Source organism: Anopheles stephensi, chromosome 2 (assembly GCF_013141755.1).
Source record: "Anopheles stephensi strain Indian chromosome 2, UCI_ANSTEP_V1.0, whole genome shotgun sequence".
NCBI classification, from domain to species: Eukaryota; Metazoa; Arthropoda; class Insecta; order Diptera; family Culicidae; genus Anopheles; species Anopheles stephensi.
Window position 1 is genome coordinate 73,711,564 of NC_050202.1, and position 26,225 is coordinate 73,737,788.

General features: G+C 46.3%; 2 protein-coding genes across 23 annotated transcripts in view; one reads left to right on the forward strand and one right to left on the reverse strand.

Annotated features, from left to right (window-relative positions):
• Positions 1-26,225, forward strand: part of LOC118504275 (complexin) — a 148,677-nt gene that overhangs the window by 18,513 nt on the left and 103,939 nt on the right. The gene's annotated exons all lie outside the window — the stretch shown is intronic.
• Positions 248-4,944, reverse strand: LOC118504274 (nose resistant to fluoxetine protein 6-like). Of its 4 annotated transcripts, none has more exons than XM_036038508.1 (6): positions 4,847-4,944; positions 3,284-3,760; positions 3,003-3,148; positions 2,663-2,903; positions 1,893-2,566; positions 248-1,816 (listed from the first exon to the last, which is right to left on the reverse strand). In XM_036038508.1, the coding sequence occupies exons 2-6, from the start codon at positions 3,375-3,377 to the stop codon at positions 896-898; spliced, it is 2,076 nt and encodes a 691-aa protein (XP_035894401.1). In that variant the 5' UTR covers positions 3,378-3,760; positions 4,847-4,944; the 3' UTR covers positions 248-895. The 4 variants fall into 4 exon arrangements, with proteins under 4 accessions (XP_035894401.1, XP_035894404.1, XP_035894402.1 ...); XM_036038511.1 differs by having other exon boundaries at positions 3,284-3,529; positions 4,739-4,903; XM_036038509.1 differs by having other exon boundaries at positions 4,739-4,903.

Genomic DNA, 26,225 nt, shown 5'->3' on the forward strand with positions numbered 1-26,225 from the left:
ATGTTACCTGGTGATGCATTTGGTTCGGTTTGGCGGTGGTTTTGGCTCGGCCGGCGGATGCTATGCTAGCGGAAAAATGGTTACACATGTCGAACAACAGCAGATTTACACATTCGTTTTTACACAAAAACGTGCTTTTAGCACAGGGAAGTGTTATGGTTTTTGGAGGACAAAGCTTTCGACGTAGAATTTACAGTGAACTGTAAACAGTTCCTCGATGTTGTCTCCATTTTAGACGCAATGAACGAATGGTGTATTATTTTTCATACAATTTTATTTATTCCACAACAATCGTGTGAACCTTGCGCTATCTAAGCCGGTAGTACGCAAGCTCATTCCCAAACCGGCAGCGTTGGCTTACATCCTTGCACGTAGAAAACAATATAAAATTTAAAAAAACAGCCTATAAGTGTACCTTGCACCAGTAGTGATCGTGCTCGATAGTATGCGCGCGAAAGCTCACACAAGCTAAAACCGGACCCTAAAACTAACGAATACTTTTGTTTAACGACCCGAAACGTCGTGGCTTATCGGTAAGGTTTTTTTGTTCGCTTGTTTGTTTTTGTACAGAGGGCTTAGTTTACGTGTCCCACACCGGAAGGCGGTCGGTAGCGGATGTCGGTCAGTCTTAAAGGTGATGGAGAAGCTGCGGAAGAATCTTCGCTGCGATGAGAACCTTTTTTTTATCTACCTCTACATTGCAGGCATGAAGTGAGCACTTTGGTATATAAAAAAAAACACTTGTATTGCAGTTTAAAGTACTATAACACTCGGTAAAAGGTTTTACGCAGACATTGGAATCATCAAGGACGGTAATGGAATAGTTCTGTATCTCTCGCAGCAGATCGATTCTCCAAGCTTCGCCAGCTTCAGCAGATGTCTTGGGTTATCACATTTATCGGTTCTCGTCCGAGCTCTTCATGACTGTCGCGTCCGGTGGGCTAGCCAGTGTGGGAGACGGCGATCCTACCTGCGTGCCGATAGGTACCGACGCCGTGTGCACCTCATTGATCGAGGCCTTTCGCGCTCTAGGCTCGATCAACTCCTTCAGGGCAGCCCCTGTAGGTAGCTCTACCAGAACGCAAAGTAACGCTCCAAAGATGTAACTGAAAAACAGCACCTCAACGGTGTAGCCCGTGACGATCTGTTCGTTGCTAAAGATGGGCGCCTTTTCCCTACCATACACCTGCACTATCACGGTAAAGTGGATGAGATAGACGCTGTAGCCGAGCTTGCCGAGCACTCGGAAGATCGGATGGCTGAGCGCCATCTTGATCCAGTTGTTTCGGTGAAGCAGAGCTAACGCTAGCAGCAGCACCGTGTTGAACAGTCCCCAGCTCAGCTTGAAGGCACTGGCGTACGCAGCGAGACAGATGGCCGGTAGCCAGGAAAGGTTCGACACCACCCAGGACACGGTAGCCATGCAGAACACGTACAGCAGTCCGCTGAATTGTGCCAGCTGGCGGAAGGCAGCCACCTTAAACAGTTCCTTCCGCTGATCGCGATAGTGATGATAGACGATGCCGGCCAGCATGCCGAAGAAGTAAATGCCCGTGTTCTGGTGGAACGGGAAGTAGAGGACGCTCTGGAAGTTTTGGCCCCGGATGTACTGTTCCGCGTCCTTCATGTCGACCGTCATGACGGGCGTAATGTTGGACAGCAGGTAGGCCACCGCCGGAACGATTGCACTGTAGACGAAGATTGCACCGAAGATGTATCTTCGGGTTGAGGGCCATCGCCAGAAAATCATCATAATCACGAGACCAAACACGAACAGCTGCAGATCTGTTGCGAGGTACCACGAGGGTATGAAGCACTGGAGATAAGAACCAAAAAGAGCTGCCTTTAGTTTTTCACACCCCAAAGAATATTGAGTTTTAGTGAGCACCTACCGGATTATCCCATCCGACATAGTTGTTGACGAAGAGCAAATTCATCCACCAGCGCTGTTGACAGTTTTCGGCCGACTCGCCAATAAACTGCTGCCCGAACGGTCCATCGATCAGATGCCGCATAACCGATGCCTCGAGCAGTATCATGAACGCGTACGTCGGCACTAGTCGGCAGATTCGATTGAGCAGCCGCTCACCAAAGTACGACAAGCGGAAGGTAGGATTCTTGCGTACATGATCCAGGAAATTGATCGCCATCAGCATACCGCCGATAGTGAAGAACGTCTGTACGTAGTTTTGAAACTCCGCAATGAACGTTTGCAGCGAAGCACCATGCTGAAGCTGCTCCAGATACTCGGGATTACGCTGTGGGATCTTTAGGTGGGCGATCGTCACATGCAGAAAGATGACCCGGAACGTTTGTGCGAACCGGAACGCTTCGAAGCATGCAAGATCGATGCGCGTCTGTGTGTGCATCGGTTCCTTCAGTCGGCGGATATTCCGTGGAAAGGAGAATGCTGTGAGAAGCCGCTGATGCGCCTGCTTGGAGCTGCGTGTGAAGTAATCCTCGGGAAACTTTTGTTTGGCCTGCTGGTGCAGATCGTACACGGTGGAAGCTACCACGAGTACGATAATTGCGGCCGCTAGCACGAGAAACATCACATCGAGCCAATCTGTTCAGGGTAGGGAAAGGTATATTATGAAGGAGAGAAGACATCAGTCACTTTGAGCTCTCATGATGCTTGTAGGTGAAATGAAGCTATCCATACCATAGGGAATATTTTCAGTATCACGAGCGTAGCAGTGCTGAATCCGCAACTCGGACGATACCATCAGATTATAGTGCGGCGTTATCTCTGCACTTATACAGCGATGAATCATTTCCTCGCGCGACAGCCGATCCATTCCACTTTCGGTCGCATTTTGTATGATAGCGTCGTGACACTTTGGCACACAGACACCCCGCTCCAGCACCGAATGATCGTAGTGGTGATAGTCACTGGAAAAATACTGACATTCCACACCCAATGACCCAATTCCTAAATCAGTAAACTTGTCTGGTTTCTTAAGCACTTTAAGAGGAGTTCTGCAAAAAGATCTGCTACTCACACTAATATTCCTCCAAAGATCGGACGACTCGTCCTGTGCTAGTGGTGCTTTGACGATGCAATAGACGTAGCTATCCTGGTACCATCGGCGGCAATCCTCGAAGTCGTCGTACACGAACACTGGTGGAAATTTGAGGTACTCCTCCACTGGAACAGCACGGAACAAGAAGAGTACAGATTATTCTTGTAGTTGTTGTACGAACTTTGTTTTTTTTGCATAACACATCACAGTTTTTGACACATTCCTGCACACAAACACACTTTGACGTATGAGGAACTTACTTTGAAATGTATCGGCAAACGAGTTTCCTGCTGCAACCAGGCTGGACAATAGCAACACACCGTGGAGTGCGAATATAATAACTCGCGAAGCCATTTTATTGCTTGGATGAACGTGGATGAAGTAGTTGAATGTATATCCACACTATCACTTTTTTATTTCAATACACTTGAACTTATTAAAACGGGATTGATAGAACTGCGCATTTAGCTCACCAAATCACACAAACACTCACTTAACGATCGTAACTGACAAAAAAAAGCTTTTGTTTTGCACATCAAACTTTGTATCCCGCTTTGTTGTTGATTTGACAAGCGTGTCTTATGAGCAAAGTATCACGGCACAGTACATTCACAGCTCGCGATCGTCATTTTCACTGCCGGATATTGGCCGGTTCACAATGTTGGCCGTTGCCAAACACTTTACGCACGTACCGCAGCCCGTACGCAAACGATGAGCTAAAAATGCTGAGCCGATGCCTACATTCAGTGTTGAAGGAAGATAATGACAAAAAAAAAGAGATCAGCATACAGGCCGAACCGAACACACAACTTGAGGAAAGTATGACGCAAATTATCGTAAAATTGATTTGAGGGGTGTGTCCATGGGGGTGGTGGGCTGTGATAAGGCGATAGAAGAAAGCGGATATCGCACTAGCGGTGAAACACCGCGAGGCTTTCGCCACAATTGGCGAGTAATTGGTTACAAATTTGCTTTGTAGGAAATAACAATAAGTATGTCTGTGAATGATGCATATTCAATATTTTTTTTCTGTGTGTCTATAACATCGTCTGTAACTTTTGCCCTTCTACCAAGCAGATAGAAGAAAATCAATATTTAAAGGCTATATAAAGCGTGCACCGGTTGGTAACAGATTGTAGGCTTTAAAATTGGCATGAAAACGTCCCCTACTACTACTACCACCACTGCCTCAGAAACATGATCTGTAAGCCGCATCAAATAGATGGAAAATGCATCGTCTAAAGGGCTAAACAAATTAAGCCACGACTCACTATGGCTCGTCGGGTTGTTGTAGGCATCTTTGAGCGACTAAGGACGTTTGGCAGAAGGTTAGCCTCGCTTTGGAAATTCAACCCTAATACAGATTTGCACCGCTCACAGGGTTTTACTGTTTGCCAACAGTCTATTGACACCGGGCTGCTACCCCGTACACACAGCTAAACTGTATCTGCACTCCACCGCTGGTCTGTCAACAGCTTGTTGTTTAATTAGCGATCGTTCCGGCTAAGAGCTTTAATTGTACGTGCACTTGTTTGCCCAGCAACAGCAGTAGCAGCAGTAGCAGCACCACCGGTCTGTGAGCTGCCAAACATTGTATTTCACATTAGCACGGAAATAGCACATTATTTGCACTGTCTCTAACAGCGGGGACCTCTAGCGATGGGACCGATGTGTTTGCCTCTACAACACATCTACACGAATCACGCAAAACTCACGAAGCAAAAACCCACGCACGAATAACGATCGCACGCTTGTGCGATAATTTTCACGAAATCGGCACAAAGCAGGTGTGTTGAATGCCGGCGAAAATCGGGTATCGTTACCGGAGATGGAAGTGGGAAGATGTGCACCCGTTCAACGATCACAGTCGACTGCACCGATCGGTCTCAGAACGGTACGCAAAATTAGTTTTCACCGCGGCCGCGTTCGCCATCGCGCGCTCGTCGCCGGTTCGGCCGTTGAAGTCTTTCGTCTTATTTTCGGGCACTGCCGTCCATTCCGTGCCGTTCGTGGGGCGTTGTTCGCTTGTGTATCGTGCGGCAGAGCATAGCGAGGGGGAGGGGGCGCTTCAATACACAACGAATTTGTTTTTTTTTCTGGTGTGTGCTATTGCAGTTTCAGAAGTTCGTTCTATCCTACTCCAGCGTTCGCGAACGAACGCGACCCTACCCGTCTCACGCGAGTGATGCTGCGTCAGGGGAAGACGTGTGACGTTTCGGCGTTTGGCTTATAGACTGCCGTGCGAGTATTGAAGAAAGCACTAATCTCAATTATTGCGCCAAGGGCGAGGATCGAGGTCGATCGCAATGGAAGTTACGAACCAACATTGACAACAAATGGTAGCCGTTTGCCCTCCCGCGGTGCGTGAATTGTGAGGTGTGGAAGTTCTTCCTTCATACATTTAGGCACGAATCATCTTGTGCCAAGGGTAAAAACAGGCTCCCTAGGTAATGATGTAATGAATTGCCGGGTGTTTTTTTTTTTTTGCGTGCTGCCAATAATTTAGCCTTTCTCTGCCAAAACTTCGCAGTTGCGATCATACGATTGTGTGTGTTTGCCAAAAGTGTGCAGCAGTTTAAAGTTTATTACACTTTGAAATTGCTTCCATTTGAGGATCCGTCAATCGATCGATCGGGTGCGTTCAAGTAATGAAGCTGCTTTGATGGGCGATCGTCGGAAGAAGTAACGTTTTAATGATTCTATAATGATCGGTTGCTTTATTATCGATTAAGTACAGTGTTCTGCGAAAATTTGCCTGACCCATACCCAGCTGACGGATTGTGGCTGTGCCTTCTGGGCACATTGTCTTGTGAAGAGAGTAGCCGGGTGGGAATATAAATTTTGGGGGGCCAAAACAAAAAACACACACACCGCAATCATGTCCCCTTGTCCAACGATCAAGCTAATCGATTATTTTTTGCTTCGTGTTTTGTTGGGGATTCAGTTAACGTGCAGCTAACCTTCCTACTGTTGCGGAACAAGAACGTGTTAGGCTTATAAGGAAACGAAGGAAAAACTTGTAGATAAAACCGATTAAACCGTTGATGTTCAAATGCCATGTTGGATCCGTCGGCGGACAGATAGTTGAAGGTCTCTGTTTCCCCGAATTGTTACGATGCATTTATGGTGGTTTGGCTAGCGGTGAATCATTGGGATAATTTTTTGTTTACATCTCATTCCGAATGATGATCTTCGAAATTTGTTTAATGAAGTACGGTCTATGTATGCTTATCAGATATATTAACTTCAAACGAAAAAGGAACTAAATTGAGTTGATCAAACCCGGCCCCTTTCTTATGAGCCTCGCCTGACAAGCAAACCTGTGTGTTGGTAAGCAGAAACAATCCTATCGGACATTTGTTTAAATGGGCATATCTGGTACAATTTGCAAAACAATTCAGCCAATGAATTTATTTCAATAGGCTTCGATCTTTGTTCGGTGCCCGCACCAGGGTACACAAAACTGCATGATCATGCCTGTGGCTTGCGGTCAGCGTGCACTGCTACATTGTGCCAGTCATGGTAAAAATTGATTAAACTCATTTTCATCTACCGTACGCTCTTGTTTGAATGAACGGTGAACTGACCTTGCTTCACCGGGCGCAAATGCTCCCTATCTGCGGGCTTTTAATCTATTTTCAATGTTAATTTTACGCGTTGGCCAGTGTACGGAAAAGAAGGCTAAGTAAGATGTTTTGTTTTTGTGAGCCGTGGAAATATCAGGCAGCATCGCTAGGAATGGGGAAACGAACGATCGAACGATCGATCGACCTGAAGGATGCCTATTATCAGCTGGCTGAACTGTTCATTTGCTACGTTGGTTAGCCAAATGAGTAGGAATGTCTTCCTATTCCCGCCCTTTGTAATATGTTGGCCTTGTGGTGATGGCGGGAAGTATGTTGATTCAATGCGGGCAACACGCATTACATCGACTGTTGACCCGGATGACGTCAATGCAGACGCAATCGGCGGTGTGTTTGCACGCGTCTCGATCCGCATGTGGACACCTGATTCAGTTTTCAGCATCTCTGGTCCGTGTAATGCCGGAAGAAAAGCGAGTGAAACTCTGACAACAATTTCGTGCGGCTCTGTGCGAAAGGGGAAAACACTCTCGAAATTTGTTTTGGCTAAGCTTCATCAAATAGGCAATTAAGTCAATCACACAACGATCAAACAAACGGCAGGCTACGTACAGATGGGCGAGCGAGTCGCAGCCAAATGTTTCGCCGTTGAATTGATTTTTCGACGAGACACAACATTTTCGAACGTTAGGAAGGTATCTTGTCCTCTGCTTCGACGAAATATGCATGTCGTGGTGGGCGTACGATGAATCTTCCGACTTGCTTCCGTGAAGAAAATGATTCATGGCAGTCATATCTGTGTCAGACGTTCGAGGCGTGCGTCTGAAGACGTAGCGCGATGCCCATTTGTTCCAATTAAAAGTCGTGTGTCGAAATAGCATTTTTGACGCCTTACGAGCCAGCCCTTTTTTAATTTATTCGACTCACGATAAATCTATAATCTCATCAGGGATTTACCTGACCGTAGGATATTAGGAGAATCCACCACCTGCGTGTGACTAAGATCGTTTATGCATTCTCACTTAAAAAATGTTCTCTAGATAGATTGTCTAGAATAGCAAGCTGACGTTAGTTCCGATTGCTTTGAAGGATAGGTTGTTTTTCGACCTTGGCCACCTTATTAGCTGGTCAATCACTTTCAACTTCCTTAAAAAAGCGGAGCGGTGAACTAAATCGGGGAGAGAACATAGATTGAAATTAAGATTTGCTTCAGGAAGGCTCGCCGTTATTGTTTTGCGCGACGCTATTGATTAGAACATTTGTTTGCGCACACGCTGAAATGAAATGAGTTGTTTTGAGCAAAGAGTTGCGTGCGTGCGTGTGCGTGTCATAAAGCTTAAGGTCCCTTTAAGGTGTCTTGTTTTTGATAATTACACCTTTTCTTAAGAGCATCTAATATCTGCACCCTTGTTTCGTAGTTGTTGTTTCTTCTCTCTCTCTCAAACAACAAATCATAGCTCTCAATGCCATTTAAGACTTTGTGCTTTTTGTTTGATTGTTTAAAGCGTTAGTGTTGTATCGTACATTGGAACAGCAAACGCGTGGCGATCATAAAATTGAAGTTGCTTGTATCGGCGTGTGACTGGGTCGTTAAAGCCAATCACGGCAATCAATCGGTCGATCGAGCTTTATTAATTCAAATGTACGATAATGTAGGAGGCTGCAGCAGTTAAGAGGTACAACTGGCGTTGAATGACGTGCGCCAAACAATAGAAAAAGAAAAATCAAATTATGTTGCCTATGCTCCATGCGGTAAATCCGTACAACAAATCATAGCTGCACGTGTTTGTTGTTAAGCGCCGCGCTTTTATGCTATAAACCCCATTCGCCACTATTTGTTCACCTTACCGAGCAAGACGTGCACTTGTCGCGAGCTTTACTCGCTGATGCACTCGTGGACAAATGACCTTTTCCACCAATGCGGAAACTCGTTGCGCACCGTCAGCGAACTGTTTACATAGCGGCGGGACACATAATTTAATCACTCAACCCAATTCGCTATCTCGACATAAGTAGGCTCCAGTTTTCCGCCGCGTTCACGCACCGTGGCGCATCGGACGGGGGTTGCGATCTTGCGTAGCTCTCCGCGCAGCTCAACGCTGACCGAAAGGGAAATTAAATTTCCGTCAATTTAGTTTTAGTTTTCATCGGCCAAGGGTCTTTCGTCAGAAAAAAAAGATTAACACACCAAACGAATGTTTTGAATTTGATTAATACACACTCTTAACCGTGATTAGGGCGGTTCGGGTTTGGGTTGCCCTACGCTAAGGGTGAAGCGTGAAACCTGCGTGCCTGGGAAGAAAAAATGGTGTATATATTGTAAAATCACCAATGACGTTCGCTTCGGCTTCGTTTGTTTCATTAGTGGGGTTTCTTGTCTGTTTGTTTTCATGTATGCTCTCCAGTGTGCTTTCTGTCGCTGGCAATAAATTGTAGCTGGTTAATAGCCTGTCTTTTTCTTCTCTCTCGCTCTCGTCTGGCTGACGTCAAACCGAACTGAGGCTGACAGAGGACGTTTTGTTTGATAAATAGTGTGAAAAATTTAGAAGAGTTTTATTTCACTAAAATGCAATAGTAAACTTAAACTATTATAACAAGGAAGTCGACAGCGATGCCTCCCTAATGCATATTAAATTAAGGACCTAAAACAGATGCGTAACGGCCCGAAACCCATTACCAATGTTACGCGGAACAGTTTTCTAACGAAAACAAAATAAAAACGAGAATTATTATAGGATGTATGCAACGGAATCGGTAATTTGCGTCATGGCACGAAGCTTTTCACTGACATACCACCGTTCGCCGGTGGCGTGTGTTCGCTTCGGTCGATTGCGAAATAATGGTTTCCGCCGCAGTTAGCAATTCTCAAGGGCAAGAATTTTTCTTGTGAAACCGTTTCGCAAACAAACGCCGTTTTTGCAGGTATGATCGTACGATATGATTCACGGGAGTGTGCGGTGCTCGTCCGTTATCATTGTAGCACTGCGTGAACACATCGGTTGTACACACATTGCGCCGGTTTTCGTGCGTTGTACATGAAGTGTGAACCAGCACGTTAAACAGCGTGCTGTTCGAAGTGTTGCATGCCGTAATGTTGCTCTTATGCCATGCCAGAGAGATAAATTTCTTCTATTTATCTGGCGTTAACAGTCTGCTAGGTCATGTCTGCCATGTTTCAGTCTGTCCTTGCGTTCATTCAGTGCTTGGTGTGAGGAAATCTGAGTGACTGAAATATATGTCAGGTATGAAGCTTTTTTAATAACGAAAGTATTCGCAATTGCAAACATGTGGTACATTGAATTTACAGCGGCATATTAACCTGACATAATAGTGTCTAATCTAGATGAATGTCAAGTACCGGAAAGCGATGAAGATAGCGCTCTATCGCGCCATCGCGTGTAGCTGTGTATCGGTTGTACCTGGCAGGCTCCCGAATATTGTTACAGCTTCCTCATACGCTCCTAGCGCTTAACAGCGAACGCGTTGTTTGCTTAGTGGCTGGAAGCGCGCTGAGAACACACGCACCTTGACGCGCCGGGTTCTTCCATCTCCAGCCACTCGGTAGCGTAGAATAAACGGATTCCCAAAGTAGCTGGACCGCGAACGATTTTACCTCGCGTTGTGTAGCTAGGGTTTTCAGCTTTTGGTAAACAGATTACCGCTCGTAAGCGAAAATGATTATCACATCTGTTCCGGGTTGCATTGAATCTTCCCGGTTATGTAGCTATTCCCTTTCGCCGGCTTCCTGCGGTCGGTGAACATCGCTGGGTATACAGATATCTTTTCGGATCGTGCGGTTGAATAGTGCGGCGCAAAACTTGGCGAAAACAATTTAGACCTTCAAAACCCTCGCTTGATCCATCCCGAAGCGATTTTGGCAGAGAAGGTGGTAGATGCGCTGCCTGGGCTCACAGTAAACCCACCGTTGTATGAAGAACAACTGTACACTGGTGAACCAAAGTACATATGTACAGACACACACACACGCCGGGGTTACAATGGGACGACCGAGGTGGGGTTACGGGTGTGCGCAAGAGGACTCTTGAGCTTCCTCTCGAGAAGACACCAACAAAACACTAAGAACCCATTAACGAGTATCCAATTTTCTTACACTCCTTGTCGGTGTGTCCCGAGCCTGGATCTACTAACCATGCACGCTTGAAGGACTTCCGACGAAATAGCTGGACCGGAAGAATAGCACCTCATGCGTGTGTAGCTAGGATGAAGCCTAGGGTGGTGCGGTCGGACAGCGGGGGATTGTCTTTTGTCGAAGCGAGGCTACAATCCGGATTTCTCGGTGCGCTTTGCTGAGCATGGAAAAGGTGAACAAAGTCCCGGAGTCCCGGAACTACCTACCCGTGTGTGCTTGTCTGTGTGTGTGTGTGTGTTGATCGGGTTTCGGGATATGGAGCATCATCGTCCGAAGCCGCCCTGTCACAAATCCGTAAAGGTTAGCACGGATCGATCAGGCATCTGTGAAGTACTACTGGTGGTGCAGTTTCTCATCGACTGGGCATTTCTGGGATCTGGGCCTGCTTTTCTAATGAGGAAAAACAGCCCACCGGGAATTGGGGTGGGAAAATCACCCTTTTTCTCGGGCCGCTGAACATTGAGGACGAGTTTGCGATGATTATTGTTTTCGTTTGCCATTATCCCAAACAGCGTTTGGACTGATTTGTGTAATTATTTGTTTGAAAAACAGTCCGGATGCGGCCCACACGTGGTGAAAAGATGAAAAATCCCAACACATAACGGTGGACTGTTGTTTGTGGGGTTTTGTGCTTTATTTTCTTACCCATTTCAGAGGTCTTGTAGGGGTGTGTGTGCTTGTGTGAAATACTCATACAAACTTGCAGAGCCTTCCGTACCCTCTGGGTTGTGTTTCAGAATTTTCCCTCTAGCATATTCGGTGCTGGCTGGATTGAAATTGAACTTTACTTGCCAAGTTCGAATGAGAACAGCCTTTTTAAGCAGTCGCCTGTTTTTGCCGTTGTTCTGCAGGACACGGTGCAATTATTTCTCTGCTTTCTCTGCTTCGATACGGCCACCATTATTCGCACTGCAGCGAGCGTTCACTAACGAGCACTCATTTGCAGGCAGTGACCGTAAAACGGTTGGCATTATTTACGAGCACTGCTCTTTTGATGGGTGTACTGCCGAGTTAAGAAAATGGCTTGCCTTTGCACATGTGATTCTGTAAGGAATGGGGTTTTGCTCGCTAGAAGCGTTGTTGGTGCTTTAATCCTGCAGTCACCATTCTTGCGTTCTGGTAGCTGGTAGGCTTTCTCTGGTAGAAGATGGCTTTGAGGGGTTTTTTTGTTGTCATTTTTTATTCAAACCAATCTAGCACAATCTTTGGTTGGGGGTTTTCGTATGCCAACGGTGCGCATATGGAGAGGCATTTTGATGCATTAAAAATGGGCTCACATTTTGTGACTGCATCGTAAAACTGTATGGCAGCTGTTGTCTTATCGCGATCGACTTTGGTCGAATGGTAATACACACACACATCCGGGTGATTTGAATTATTAAAACTTTTTCGTGCATCAATATTTTGTAATAATTTCAACCCGCTATAGAAATTTGTTGGGCTAAATCGTCAATACTACAAAGTTCTAATAAAGTAATGTTTTTAGTACAACATTTTAGTACAAGGCTTTTAGTAGAAAAAGAAACCCCAACACGGTTGTTTCATTTTGTGACTTTAAGTAAATTATCTACACTTTTTTCTTTCTCGCAAAACACACAGCCCGCATGCTCGGCAGCAACTCCCCCAGTGGGACCCCAGTGTCCCGCTCGGGTGTTAAAACCATTACACGCAAACTCATCAGCGTAACGAGATTCAGGAGTGCGATGCAGTCGGTTAAGGGGTAGCAGAAGGGTAGGGTAGGGGACAGTTTTGCATTTTTGTAGCAGCAAAAACCCGTTTTCAGCGTCAAACTTTTACGGCACTTTTTATGCAGCCGGAAAAACAAACGCCGGTAGGGTCGCGAGAACATGGTTTAGCTTACAAGGATGATCCAGAAAGAAATCGGAACAGAATGGGTAAACAGTAAAATGCTCATGAGATCATAACGGCCGCCTTCTCTAGCGGATAGATTATTAGGCTCACACGAGTTGGGTTGGAAGAAGGGTATCAAGTGAGACAGTTTCCGTTCACAATTCTGATCTCCTGAAGTGGAGTTGTTGTTCAATGAAAATATTTAGCTAGCAACATTTGCCAGAAATTGTATTCCGTCTGTGGAAGCAGTGCATGATGACGCGGCAGTATGGCAAGAGTAATCGAAACGAGCATCTTCAAAGACAAAGGAGTACAAAACGGGAGGGGGTTTGAAGTGAAAATGAGTGAAGTGCACGAATTTATCGATCGATTGCCATCTCTGTAGCAGCAATGGGTTTTGTGCTCATTGTTCCTTGTAGTTGCCGGTTCGGTATTTATTTATTTATATTTCGGCCTTTTTTTTCTCGTGGTACCATTAAACACATCTTTGATTGATGGGTAAAGGTTCTGCCGGGTTATTGATTTTTATCTCCGGCTCAGTGGGGAGGCAGGTTTTCATTTCTAGCGGGTCCCCGTACCCCCCCAGAAAAGAGCTCATCGTTATTTTGGGGCAATTTTGATTGATAGCCTCTCGAACGGTTCTCGTTGGACGCTGATTGATCGAGAACTCGGCATCGGAAACGTCAGTGCCGGTAGTGTTTAAAAAGGGGGTGGCATGGTTTGTTGGAACTGGACCGGGTTAGTGTATTGCTTTGAACCATTCTGTCATCATTTATCAACCGCTTCCTAGTGTGAATTACCCATGCGAGAGTATGTCACACTGCATGACCGGTGCGATCCGGCAATTCCGGCAGCTTGTGATGAATATTTCATCACAGTCTCAAGATGCACTTCATCGAGCGTAAAACGTGCCGAGTACTGAAAGGTTGCTCGTGCGAGAAACGCTGAGGTTCGTGTGTAAAGTGCATGCCATGCTGTCTTTGGTCGTTGTTTCATTAGGATTCGGAACGGGCTCTTTACAACCGATCGGATGACGTCCACAGCCAACGAACCGAAAGCTAATCCATCCGAAGAACTAACTGTCTATCGATGCTTTCGCTCGTCGGCGTCGTAACGGCTTGGCTCATCAAAGTTTTTCGATAGTCGTCTCCACCAGGGGAACTGGCGATATGAGACTGTGGATCGAAGATTCTGCTCCCCATTTTACTACTTTCCACTATCGCACGCGCAGGGGAACGCATTGGAGGTGTGCAAAATTGAAAAAGTTTTGATTGCATTCCGCACTCGCACAGCATCAATGTCGCTGTGTGGGATGTGTGCTGAAGTTTCGGGATAAGTCTAATATGGCCTCAGGTTTTTGTTTTCGGCTCTTTCGGTTCCGTCGGTTGATGACTTCTGGCGTTGAATGATGGTGCAGCAGACGGGCCCGGCTGGCGTTTGTTTCACTGTGTGGCCGGATAAGGAGCCGGATTTTTCATCCCAACACGGCGCACACTTCGGGTGCACTTGACAGCTGTACTACATTCCGTGACTGACAATGAGATGAAACGTTGGGAAAAAAATCGGAGAACGCACTGAATACCCATTTTCACATTGCGTTTGCATTGCGTGCTCGTGCTGCACCATAGCAAAAGGGCAATATGTCAAGCGGCGTGATGTGCGAACGGAAATTGTGTGTGTTCGGACCTCGGGCTCGGGACCGTGCGGTTAATTAAATCGATCGCTCACCCAGTGACGCTCCTTGACATACATCATCCCGTGCTGACCGGTTGGTCCTTTTGTGCTCCGGGCAGTGCTCGGCAGAAGAATGTCAAGTGGACGATTGAAAGATGGCGGTCAGGCAGAGGCGTAGAATGACATTTTGAATGCGCATCAACACATACGTACGAGGCACGATGCCGCTGATGATGATCCTTGAACCATCCATGCAAATCTAGATTTGCAGGTTCTAGAGAAGTGGTGTTAAGTAAAGTGTTACATATCAGTCTCATGACGTTAAACATTTCCATATAGATAAGTGCTGTTATGTGGTGAAGCAAAAAAGAAGCTCTTCCATCAAGACTTAAAATGATTAAAATGATTTCAAAAACATTGAATTTGCTTGAACTGGCTTTACTCAATGGGCGTAAAAAATTTCCTACACGATGATGTTTCGGGTCGGGTTTTTCCTTCCTTCCTAACTTCCTCAGAAAGTTAATCCTTTTTGTCCCTTCGTTCACGTGTTTGTAGAGCAGTTTACGTAACGAAAGCTCGTACGAAGGAATGCTGCCTTTCCCTGGAGCAATACAAATGTCTTTCGCAAATGGGATGTTTTTGGCTGAAGGAGAAGTATTTTTTTCCCTTCTTTCCCCTGCCGACTGGGAAGAGGATTTTTTCTTCGAAAGAAAAACTCAGTTTCCGCAAAAGCAAAAAACGCCTCCTAAGACAATAATAAGATACTCGAAACATCATTTGTTCGGCAGCTTGAAAACGAAGCTTCCAGTCGCAGTGTGCAGCAATACGACGCACAAAAGGATTCGTCAAAGTGCACGGCAAGACGGTGGTGGCCTGTGCAAGCCATGAAAGCTTTCGCAGCGAGCGAGTTCGATTTTCCATTTTTTGGCATTTGTAAAGAATTCTTCCTTGTCGGTTTCTTTGCTTCTCCTCGTCTCAGGGTTTTGTAGCAAAAACCGGGGCTTTTGATGAAGGCACCTTGAATGGCATCTCTTATGCTTTTCACGGTGCTGGGCAACCTTGGTTGGTAGGTCGGGTGCGAGAGAGTGTGAAAGAAAAACAATTTTCTTATAGCCCATCGTGCTGGTGGCGCTTTGCCGTATCGCAATGGCGAAACCGAAAACCCGTTCAGCCATGTAAATTTAATTCCATGAAAATAGTCCACAAAGCGAACCCGGAACCCGTGGGGAGGTAGGGAGGGTGGCGTTATTTTTTTCGGGTTCCTGTTTTCCTTTGGATGCTTTTTTTTTGGTCGGTGGAGTGAACTCAATTGCATTCGAGTTTGCAGGATTCCAGAAAACATAGGCAATACAGTTGAGACTGTGAATGGTGGACGCCGTTTTATCTCTCTCTCTCTCTCTGAATAACATCCCGAGACCAATAAATAATGCACCGACCTAGGGCTTCAGCCAGGACGCGAATGCAGTTGCAGTTCGAAGAAAGACATGAATGCTAGCAGTTGTGCCATTTGGCTCGACGTCGTCGTCGACGAAATTGGTTTGTTGTGCCTGGTTATTGTGCTGATTGTGTTGAGGTGACCCACTTTTACCGTCAAGGTCTTTATGGTTTATATTTCCTGAAAAGGGCCATTTTAACAAGATGGGTTTTCCTCTCTCTAATAAAGAAAAGACTTTGCCAATGTCAGCTGTAGCTGCTTGCCTTTCAACTGCAAACAACCTGTAATGAAAAACGAAGCACATCGGTACATCGGATGGAGAAAAAAATCGGTTCGCTTTAAGGCAGGAACCACACATTCTTATCCAAAATCGTTGCGCGCTTCAAGCTTCAAGCCATCGCCAAAATATATTCTCCCAAACAACTCCCTCACCGGCAATACCGATCAAAAGCAATTTCAATCCATGGTCTGCTGCTGCAAACTTGGTACAATTGGCTTGGTAGCGGTGATGTAACCCTGCCTTTTTTCTGATGAGGTTGTTCCCCGCCACCATTTGCTTATCGGAAATGATTGGAAAATGGAAAATTTGCGTGGAAAAGCGTTGGTTGTGGCTAACAGGGTGGAATGAAAGAGGCAAAGCAAAGCACGAGAATTGGAATTTTCCACTTCACGGGGTGGAGCCCGGAGTGAAACCTCGGAAGCGTGTAACACCGTGGATGAGCTAATCAATATGAAAATGGCAAGAGATACGAGAACCGCAGGCGAATCGCCAATATGTTTTCTGCTTTGCAAGACGCCCGTGTTGGCGATGGGAACTAATTTAATTTATTGAAATTGAGCTGCATTTTTTAAGCCGACTCGCTGCACGGTTGGACAAATATCAAATTGCATCGAATGGGAATGGGTGGGAAGTATAAATAAATTAAGGGCGCGCGATGGTTTCGGGTGATAATTTCTGAAGATTGGAAATAGTGTTCAAATTTTAACATTTTTTATGATTTAATCAGTCCGTTCCATAGCAGGAAAACCCCTGCACCGTTTACTGCCAAATTCAGCTAACCAATCCGGATGCTGGCATGACTCTACTGAACCAATAAAAGCACCCTCTTCAAGCAACACTCTTCAAACCCCAAAACCCGAAGCTAATGAGCCACTGCCGAAAGTGCACCGGGATTGGTCCGTTCCGTTCTCGGCGGATTTTTTTAGAGAATTCTCATCTGCGATTAGTGCGAGCACCAAAAAAGAACTAGGAACCGGTGCTTTTATCATCCCTCTGGTCACGGGGTAAGCTTACAATGTAGGCAATCTTTGTTACACGTTTGCACGAAAACAAAAATCAATTAAACGGAACGCAAGTCCTCCGCCTACACATGGTGCACGCCCCGTGAGTCCCCGTCGTCGGAAGGTCTCTGTGGTGCCGTATCGATGGCGCTCTGTAGTTCCATGCATCCATCGGCAGGAACAAAAAAGCATGGAGAAATCCACTTGGTTTCAATCCGACCATCGGGGACCAGGGAGCGTTCGCTTGCTTCGGCGCAGGTGGACGTGCCAAGCGATACTAGCGCAATCATTGTGGAAAACGAGAAAAACTCATCACATCCGATCGATTACGGTTGGCCGGCGCAGTGCGGAAGCCATCGTCCCGATAGAAACTATCTCGTTTCGCCCAAGTTTGCTGCACGTTCTAGTAGCATGGTGCACCTAATTTGATTAAAGACTTGAAAATGAAAAGATAATTGCTTTGTTTGAAAGTCAGGGTACAGTGCAACAGTGTGCGTCCGGTCGGTCGGTACCGTCCATCCATCCAAAGTATCTCGGTGGGAACTAACCACATCTAGCAACAGCTTTACTCGATGGATGTGTCTATGAGAGGGTCTGCAGCATCTCACACGCTCGCCCCACAGCTCCGCCCGATAAATCTGTCCGTCTGGTGTGTCTGGAGGTCTCGGACGTTACTTCCGCTTGGGCCATCACGCGAAGGAGTAGATGGTGTGTCATCTTCGTTGATATCAATCAACGACGGCTCGCTCGCTTTCGATGGGCTTCCACCACCACACCACCACGACGACGAATATGATGATGATGTTGATGAGCAGGTGCCGGGCCGGCTCAGAATTACGCAAGAGCTTAAGCCCGCGTGGTGAGCTTAAATTGCAATTTGTTACAGAAAATTAACATCGCCTCGAACGAGCACACACGTGGTTGCGTGTGTGTGTGTCGATCCTATGCGTACGTGCGTCAAATGGATTCGAAAAAACCGAAACCCGGACTCGTGGCGATGATTAGTGGCAACCCATCAGCTGCACTTGTTTGGGTTTTACTTCATCCGAGAAGGCGCGCTAGACGCATCGTGACAACATATCCATCCATCGCAACCCCCCCCCCCCCAATCCGTCCCAGACGGGCTAATTTTACCCCCCCGAGCTCCCGGATGGCCGGCCCGGTATGTGTCACGTGTGTGCGTAAAGGCCAAAAAGTCGATCTATCGAACTCGGTGGGCTTCTAATGCGGGGATTTTTGCTAGGTGTTTGGGGCTTTTTTTCTCTCATCTTCTACTTCTTCCTTTCTTTCGTCTGACTTTCGGCGAGGGTTCCGTTTGACGCACGATACGCGAGATACCTCATCTCGCTATTCTTCACGCCAAGAGCGGGGGGGCGCTATTCTTCACGCCAAGATCCGCCTCGGGTGATTTATCACACCTCAACGAGCACCGGACGGCAATGAAGGCGTCAAAGTGTTTGATTATCTTTTCAAGATCGGTGTCTGACGTCGTCGTCGTGTGGTGTGGTTTTTGGAGTTCGGCAGGACCACCCCCGACAACCAGTCGGGAGCAATTAGTCGATGTGCCGAATGTTCCGCCCGGCCGCCCGCCGTTGGGCTGTCTCAAGTGGGAGGCGCGTTCTGAAGATGTCAGTGCTGACTGATTTCAATGGCAGCACGATCACGCTCCCCGAAAGTCCGGCTTGAAGTAGGGACACGGCAGGTGTAACTCTAAGGTCCAATAGGTGGTTTCTGGAACAAATGGAACGTCTGTGAAGATGCCAGAGGTTTGTTGGTGTCTGTCTGTCTGGTATGTAGAAGGTGTACGTTAGTACGAATAATTTATCTTGTCAACGTGTGTGTGTGTGTGTGTTTTTTTGCCCCTTTCTGCACTTTGCAAACATTGTTGTACCTCCGTCAATGTACGGGTTCGAATTATATTTAGAAGTTTCTTTTTTCTAGACCGCTAGACAACAGCACCGAGCCAGCCAGCTACCCCACCCCGAGTTCATGGCCACTTCCGGTAGTTAATGATCATGCATCAACGTCAAGTGTGCTGGACGGTTTCATTTGTTATCGTAACTAATGCAAAAGCCATAATTAAAAGAGAATTCAGATGTGTATCCGAAAAATTGGGTGATAAAGATTCTAAATTTAGTCAACTCTGCCCAACCGTCTGTTGCTAGACGTCTCGTAACGGTCGCTTTGTTTTGCCAGACTAAATGGTTGATTTAATTTCCTGCCCGAACAGCAAATGTATTCGATAATTAGGTTAAAATTAGGTTAGTGAAAGGAAGGGAATGCTAAAAGCTATTTTAAGAATCACACTAAATTGGGTCTTCAAATTTAAACAATTTTCTTGATGTTTTTAATCGAGAGAAATATGCAGACAGCAAGCAAGCCCAATGTCAAGTTAATTGATGTCCGATCTGCTTTGCGGACGATGTTTCTTCTTTCTGGGCCTAACGACCTCTTAGGTCATGTCTGCTATTTCTGGCGTACTAGACTTAATGATACCGCATAGTTGGATAGTCAGTCCTCACTATGGGAGAACGGCCCAGATGAGACTTGAACCCCGGTCCTGCCGTGTGAAGACCGGTGCCGCTGTCGCATCTTCCACCGGGCCGCGGACGAAATTTTTGGATGATTAATTTTACGAGCTTTGCAATTTTTCCTGAACTTCAATAATAAGATCCATGACCCATACATGATCTTAAGTGCTTTGTTTATCACAAATCCGTTGATAGTTTTCTTCAGGCTGAAGTACGGTCAATATCAGTACCACACATGCTGTCGAACCCTCCGAAAAGTAGGTCAGTGATCATAAATTACTTATTTCTGGCGCCAGCCGAGACGGTAAGACAAACCATCATCCTAGCATCGTGCTGGTCGACAAACCATCTCCACTTCCTATCTGGCTCGGCCTAACGGCCAACATACATATTCCCATCTTTTCACCCCAAAACGGAGCATGATAGTGCGGTAGGAAAATTTCATTGATGACTGCTGGCGTGCGCCATAATGTCTAGACATTTGACGCCTGACACCGTTTGACGATAGCACAATGTTTTGCTTTCGATTTCGGAAGCCTTTCAACGCACACGGTACGGATTCTGGCTGTTTCCCTCGCACGTTACTTTTGAGCAGCATCGTTGTTGATCGTGCTCGGACGGGAGCGAGAGTTTCGAGGAAAATAAAATCATAACGCAACAAACAACAACATGTTTTTTTGTTGTTGCGACTGTTGTTTTATTGTGTCCGGCAAACTGTGTCAGCAGAAGTTTTGCCTGCCGCGTAAAGCGGATTATGAGCGTTTTGTTATGGTTTGGCCTATATTTGTGTTTTTGTTTTATTTTGTTTGGAGAGTACCAGAACAGAGGAAAAACTGTGGTAGAGACGGAAGTTATTTCCATAAAAATGGCCACCACTGTCACGTTGGTGGGCTATGAATTAGGATTAAGGCGTCGCAACGTGGTTGGTACGAGGCCGGCCCCCATTAGATAGACGCTTTAGTACGAATGTCCTTACAAAATTATTATAATTTTTTTGTGTAAAGGTTAACCAACTTACGCTCCTCGGTATGCCCCTTCGGTAGTGCAAGGTAAATAAATTATGAGTCAAAATATGTACTTAATCTTGGCCCTGCTCAAACGGATGGAACTTTTCACGTAACAAAAAGCGTTTTTGTTTGAAGATGGCATCGACCTGTTCCTGTTACTGCCAGACGGCACCACCGGAACCGGACTTTGAAATGCAAACGCATCGGACTTACTTTCCGTCGGTCCGGTGCCGAGCTTCCCATACTTGTCTCCCAGTCTCTGCCCGCCCGTCTCCAATGTAGCATAAACATAAATAAATAACAGCACGCCCATGCTTACCCCATTCCAAGGGTGTGTTTGCCACGGTTTCGGGTCGGCCCAGAGGACAGTTGGTGTTGGTGCGCGGAAAAAGCATGGAATAAAATCTACATATTTTGATTAAAATACATTCACCAAAAAATCTCCCCTACCCTGACACCGGCAGTCTCCTGGAAAGTCGGGGACATGGTCTGATCGAAAGTCGAGAGTAACAGCCACCCGAAGGAAGCTCAATTTCGGTCAAACAAACTTATTTCGTATGCAATCGTACTACCGGTACCGGGGAAGGGAGTGGAGGAAGGGTTCTCCACCAGTCCTAAAGTTCTTACCCGCTCCGCGAGTGGGATTGCTAAAGTGAGACGCTTTTTCGCTCGAATGTAAAGTTCTCTCGCGCGAAGTAAATGAGGCTGGGCCGGCCTGCCTGCAATCGCCTGGAAGTCGTTGGTGGTGGAAAAGTTAGTCGTTGCTTCTACTTCGGGCGATGCATCGCGCTTCAGCTTCGGTGCTTCCTGGGTGGGAGCGGGAAAAGCGCGCCTGGATTGCCCTGGATTGCTTTCCGAATGCGTCTTGGTTATTTATCTAGTTCGTGGCAAGTAACAAGGAAGCACACTGTTCCCGACCCGGGCGGGTTGCAAGGACAGTAATAAATAAGCGAAAGTAATTCAATTGCAGGCAACGGAAAACGCAACCGCCCATCAACCAAACAAAAAGGCAAAACAAAAATGTTCGAATGAAAATGGCGTGGGGGAGGGGGGGGGGTGGCATGGGCGCTGCTGCCCGTTCGAGTGCCGTTGGATTGAAACTGACAAAAATGTTGCCCGGTATTCCGTTTTTCGATGTTTTTCGGGCAAAAGTTTTTCCCACCACACTCCCCCCCCCCCTCCCCCTACAGTTTTCCACTTTCACAATGTGCGCTGCTTTGCCACCGTACGCCACGCTCCTCGCAATCGGGAGCCCGCTTTTTGGAATGTTTTGTCGGTTGTCTGAAATGCTGGTTGCGAAAGGAAAAACCGTTGCTCGCATTACCAACGCACAGAAGTAACTTGAAATGCTTGGCCAAGGTTGTGTGTGTGTGTGTGTGTATGTGTGGGAGCATAGATAGTAGAGCTCGAGTTTGTGTGTGTGTGTACTTATTGATAAAACCAATGAACAAATATTCAACCAACAGTTTCGCTTTGAAGGTTGGCGCTCAAGTTCGCCCTCAAACATCACGCTTTCGGGCTAGGAAAGAGGAAAAGCATTTTGCAAACAAATTTCACCCATACACGTTACGCTTATATTCACATGAAATGAATTACAATTAAAGTGGCCTTGTTGCCGAAACGCAATACTCCTGGGAAAATCCGGAGTCGCAACGCGCTCGCATTACGTGAAAGGGCAGCCAGCCATTAACCTGCGCATGTTGAGCTGCTGGCCCTTTTTTAAACCCCGGCTCCCCGGCCCGAGGACCGACACCGATTTATCAACACATGAACTGTCAAAAGTCAGCCAACAGTCGTTTAGCTTTTAAGAGACACCCATTTTTCGTGCGGAAAATTTCCACCACCAGCTGCAAAACCGTGGCTAGCAGGTTGGCCATGTAAGACAACACCCCATAGTCTTAATTAAACGCCCTTCCGGCGTCCGCACTCCCCGGTCCCCTCCCTCCCTCCCAACGGAAGTTTGGTTGCGAGTGTGAGCCTTACGAGAAGCAAAAAAGCCCCCGCGGTGAAAAATCGTCTGCTTTGACCTGTGTGTGTAAGTGAATCGGGCGGACGGTTGTTCGGTATTTTATCACCTCCGCCACCACCAGTTCCATGTTTTCCGCCAAATAAGGAAAAAAACGCTCCCAAAAGCTGTGAAACGTTAAACATGACACCAGCACAAATTGTCTTTCGCCAATAATCGTTAAATCGTGAGAGGTCGTAATTAGACGCGTGCCCCGTACCGACCGCTTCTCCACCCGCAGGTTGGCGATAATCTGGCACACATTCCTCCCGGTTGCTCTAATCCGACGACGCTCCACGAGTGCGTGTGCATTGTTGGATCCCGAGCAAAGTTGGGTTGTAAAAAATCACTTTCAGCTTCAACGTACTCGCGTACTCGCAGGATGAGCTTTAGGGCCGAAGTAGGAGGAAGACGGTAGACAATTAAACTTTCACCGGGAATAATCTTTACCATTAACATAATGCAGTCGTACTTCCGGCTTTCGGGTGACTTTTGCCAGCGCACATGCAAAATATCTCCGACCCGGGTGGCCGTGGTGACGTGGGTGACTGTAATGGGGAATGTCGTCGTCGTCGGTTTCTAGCTGGGCTAGGGACGCACTGCTAGCAGTAGCCGCAATGTCATTATTGTTGCATAATTTATACCACCTTCCGTGTCTTATCTGTACTCGGGCAGGTACCGTGGAAGGAAGCCTTCCGGTGGAACTTGATATGAAATAATATGCTATCATAGTCTGTGCAACTGTGCTGTTGGTAGTGCTGAAGCAGGAGTTATTTACGCAACATCTTTAAAAGGTGCTGACTTTAAAAGGGCGGTTGGTAGTGAAGGTGTTTTTTGTTTAGTAAATTGTAATTAAAATGAAATATACTGCAATCCCGGATGCATCCTTCCCGGGATGTAGCAAAAGGCAATGGAAAACTCTTGCAATAAAGAAGTAATCTATCTTACGCCGCTCTTAGGGGACATGTCGTTCAAGTTGGGCGTTGTAGCGTTCGCAAAGCTTCCGGCGAGGTGAAGTGATCGACATTTTTCATTCTTAGCAAACTATTTCCGTTCTCTTAACTTTAAAAACTCCCGCCAGCAACCGGCAGATGCCACCGCCCTTTCGACGATGCCAAACTGCAATAAGCTAAAGGCATGGCAAAAGAATGCTCATTTTCCGAGCAGCAAACGCTGGTTGGTACTCCTTGTAAGTATGGATGTGTGTGTGTGTGGTTTGGAAAAGTTATTGCGCAAAGTGGGACACAAAATTTGGAACGTGATTATTTGCATTCTACGGCACAGCGAGCGAACCTCGGTGATCATCACATGGCATCGGGGATTTTGAATGTGGTTGTGTGAGTGTGTCCTCGGTGAAAGTTCTCGGTTCTTCAGGTCTACAGTTTTCTTCACGCTTTGGTGGCAGAATGGAAGGATGCAAAGCAAAGCAAAAAATTTAATAAGTAAAGCAGCATTGCATTTGCTGCACGACGTCGGTGGATGAGTTAGAGGGGAACTGGCGTACCCAAATGGTGTCAATAATTGTGCACCGAAGTTGTGGCTGTGCGCCGAATGCCACGTACGACAGTTTTATGGGGGAGCATAGGGAAAAAAATGGAAAAAAGGAGGAAAGTTTTTAATTTTAGCAAGAAAGAGGGGGGGGGGAGAGCGAGAGGGAGAGATCCCGGCGAAGTTCTAACGATTTCCTGACTATTAAAAGTCAACAGGAATGTAAGCGGATTCGGAGAACCAGCGCAGAATAGAGGGAGTGTGGTAGTGGCAGGAAGTAGGAGAAAGTTAAAGAAACAAGATTTATGTTGGTTGACAGTTTCTACTTAGTACTTCACTTCAATCGCGATCGAATTTTGCAAGTCTTTCCATTCGGTAGGACAGAGAGAGAAAGTAAGAGAGCATGTTGAAGCACTGGACACGATTAATCTTCCGAACGGGACTGGGCGAACGTTAAAACCGGAGGCACTGCAGGACCAAACTTTACCAGCACGGAAGCTTAAAGATAGATAAATGTCAATTGAAATTCTCGGTATTTGTTTTCAATTTTGAAAATCAAATTCAACATTGATTCTTCCACATCACCTTTTTTTGTCTCGCTTCTTGATGAGTTCTGGAGATGTTTTCTGCTGTAATAAAATACTTTGCATTGCTGATCCTTGTCTCCGTTCCTTTATGTCATATTTGACTGTAATTAAACGTTCTTTTCAACTTCTTCAGACTTCTGGGGAACGTAGTATTTAATGGGAAAAATATTTCCTAAGGCTATTTGCCTTCAATTTTTGAACTAAGATTGATGCAAAGACTAGAATTCTGAATGCAACGAATATCTCTTCTTGTTCTTATTGGCTTAACGACCTGTTGGGTCGTGCTCTCTCTTTATCTCTCTCTCTATCTCTCTCTCTTCGTGGTCTAACATCCTTTTAGGTCATGTCTTCCATTTCTGGCTTACTGGAGTTAATGATGTTGCAAAGTTGAATATCGCAATGGGGGAACGGCCCAGATGAGACTTGAACTCTGGTCTTGCTGTGTGAAGACCGGCGCCGCTGTCGTCTGTGGCATCGGTCCGCCTTCACCTGTAAGGCTATTGTGATGCCATTTGTGATTTATTAAAAAAAATTGATACCACGTCGTTGGATAGTCTTGACGGTCTGGATGGGATTTGATCTCCTGTCCTGCCGTAAAGACCTGTGCCGCTGTCGCCTCTTCCATCAAGTCGACTTTTCAGCTCTGTAATCTTGACCCATTTCTGGCCTTTTTTTACCCTTAGCTGGATAGACAGTCCTGCGTGCGGGTTGGCAATCTGGATGAGATTTGAACTTCGGGTCTGCCGAATGAAGATCCTCGGCTACCGTAGCGTCGCACTGAACCGAATACCTCTTAAATATTATTTATAAGCCCTATTTTACTCACCATCCTGTGCAAAAGAATTGCAATTTTCTACCAGTCACAACTGCACCATAAAAGCTCACGCTTGGCCGCACAACATTAGCTGAGCTCCGTGCATCTACAGCAAAATAATTTATCAAGCGACTAAATACTGTAACGCATCGCTTACTGCACAATTTATATCGGATTTTCCCTAACAAGATCTGGTGGACTGGTTTCTCAGAAAAACTATCCCGCTCTTAAGGTCATAAATTGAAGAAATTTTTTCTCTCGTCCATCTTAGCTGAAAAAGCACTTTCAAATGATTCCAATTTAAGTGAACGTATTTATCTCCACACGGTATTAGATTGGCTCTTTGCCACCCCAAAAAACAAAGAAACCCAGGTATGCAGGGCTACGGATGTTGTCTATGCAAATTGTGTACACATTCGTTTGTTTCGAATGTGCCGTACAGGGCACCAACAACCTGGTGACGTACAAACAGTTGTCTTTAGCACCTGTTCCTTCCCGTGGTCCGAATGGTTGGCTGTTCTGTAAAATGGCGAAGCAGTGCAACACTGGCAAAAGCGCAACGATTAAGGATAGTGCTATCGTCTTTTCGTACCCTCAGGTTTGCGTTAGCGGTAACAAACATTTTCGAAAACTAACTAACCCCCGCTTTGCCCCACGCCAAGCCCGTTCGGAAAGGAAAATCTGCCATCCAACATGTGTTGCGAGCAGGAAATTGTGCGCTGAAACAATAAGCTTACAGCGGATTTGGTTTTCCTCCGGGGGGAGTGTTTTTTTAGGTTTTTTTTGACTGGCTCGTAA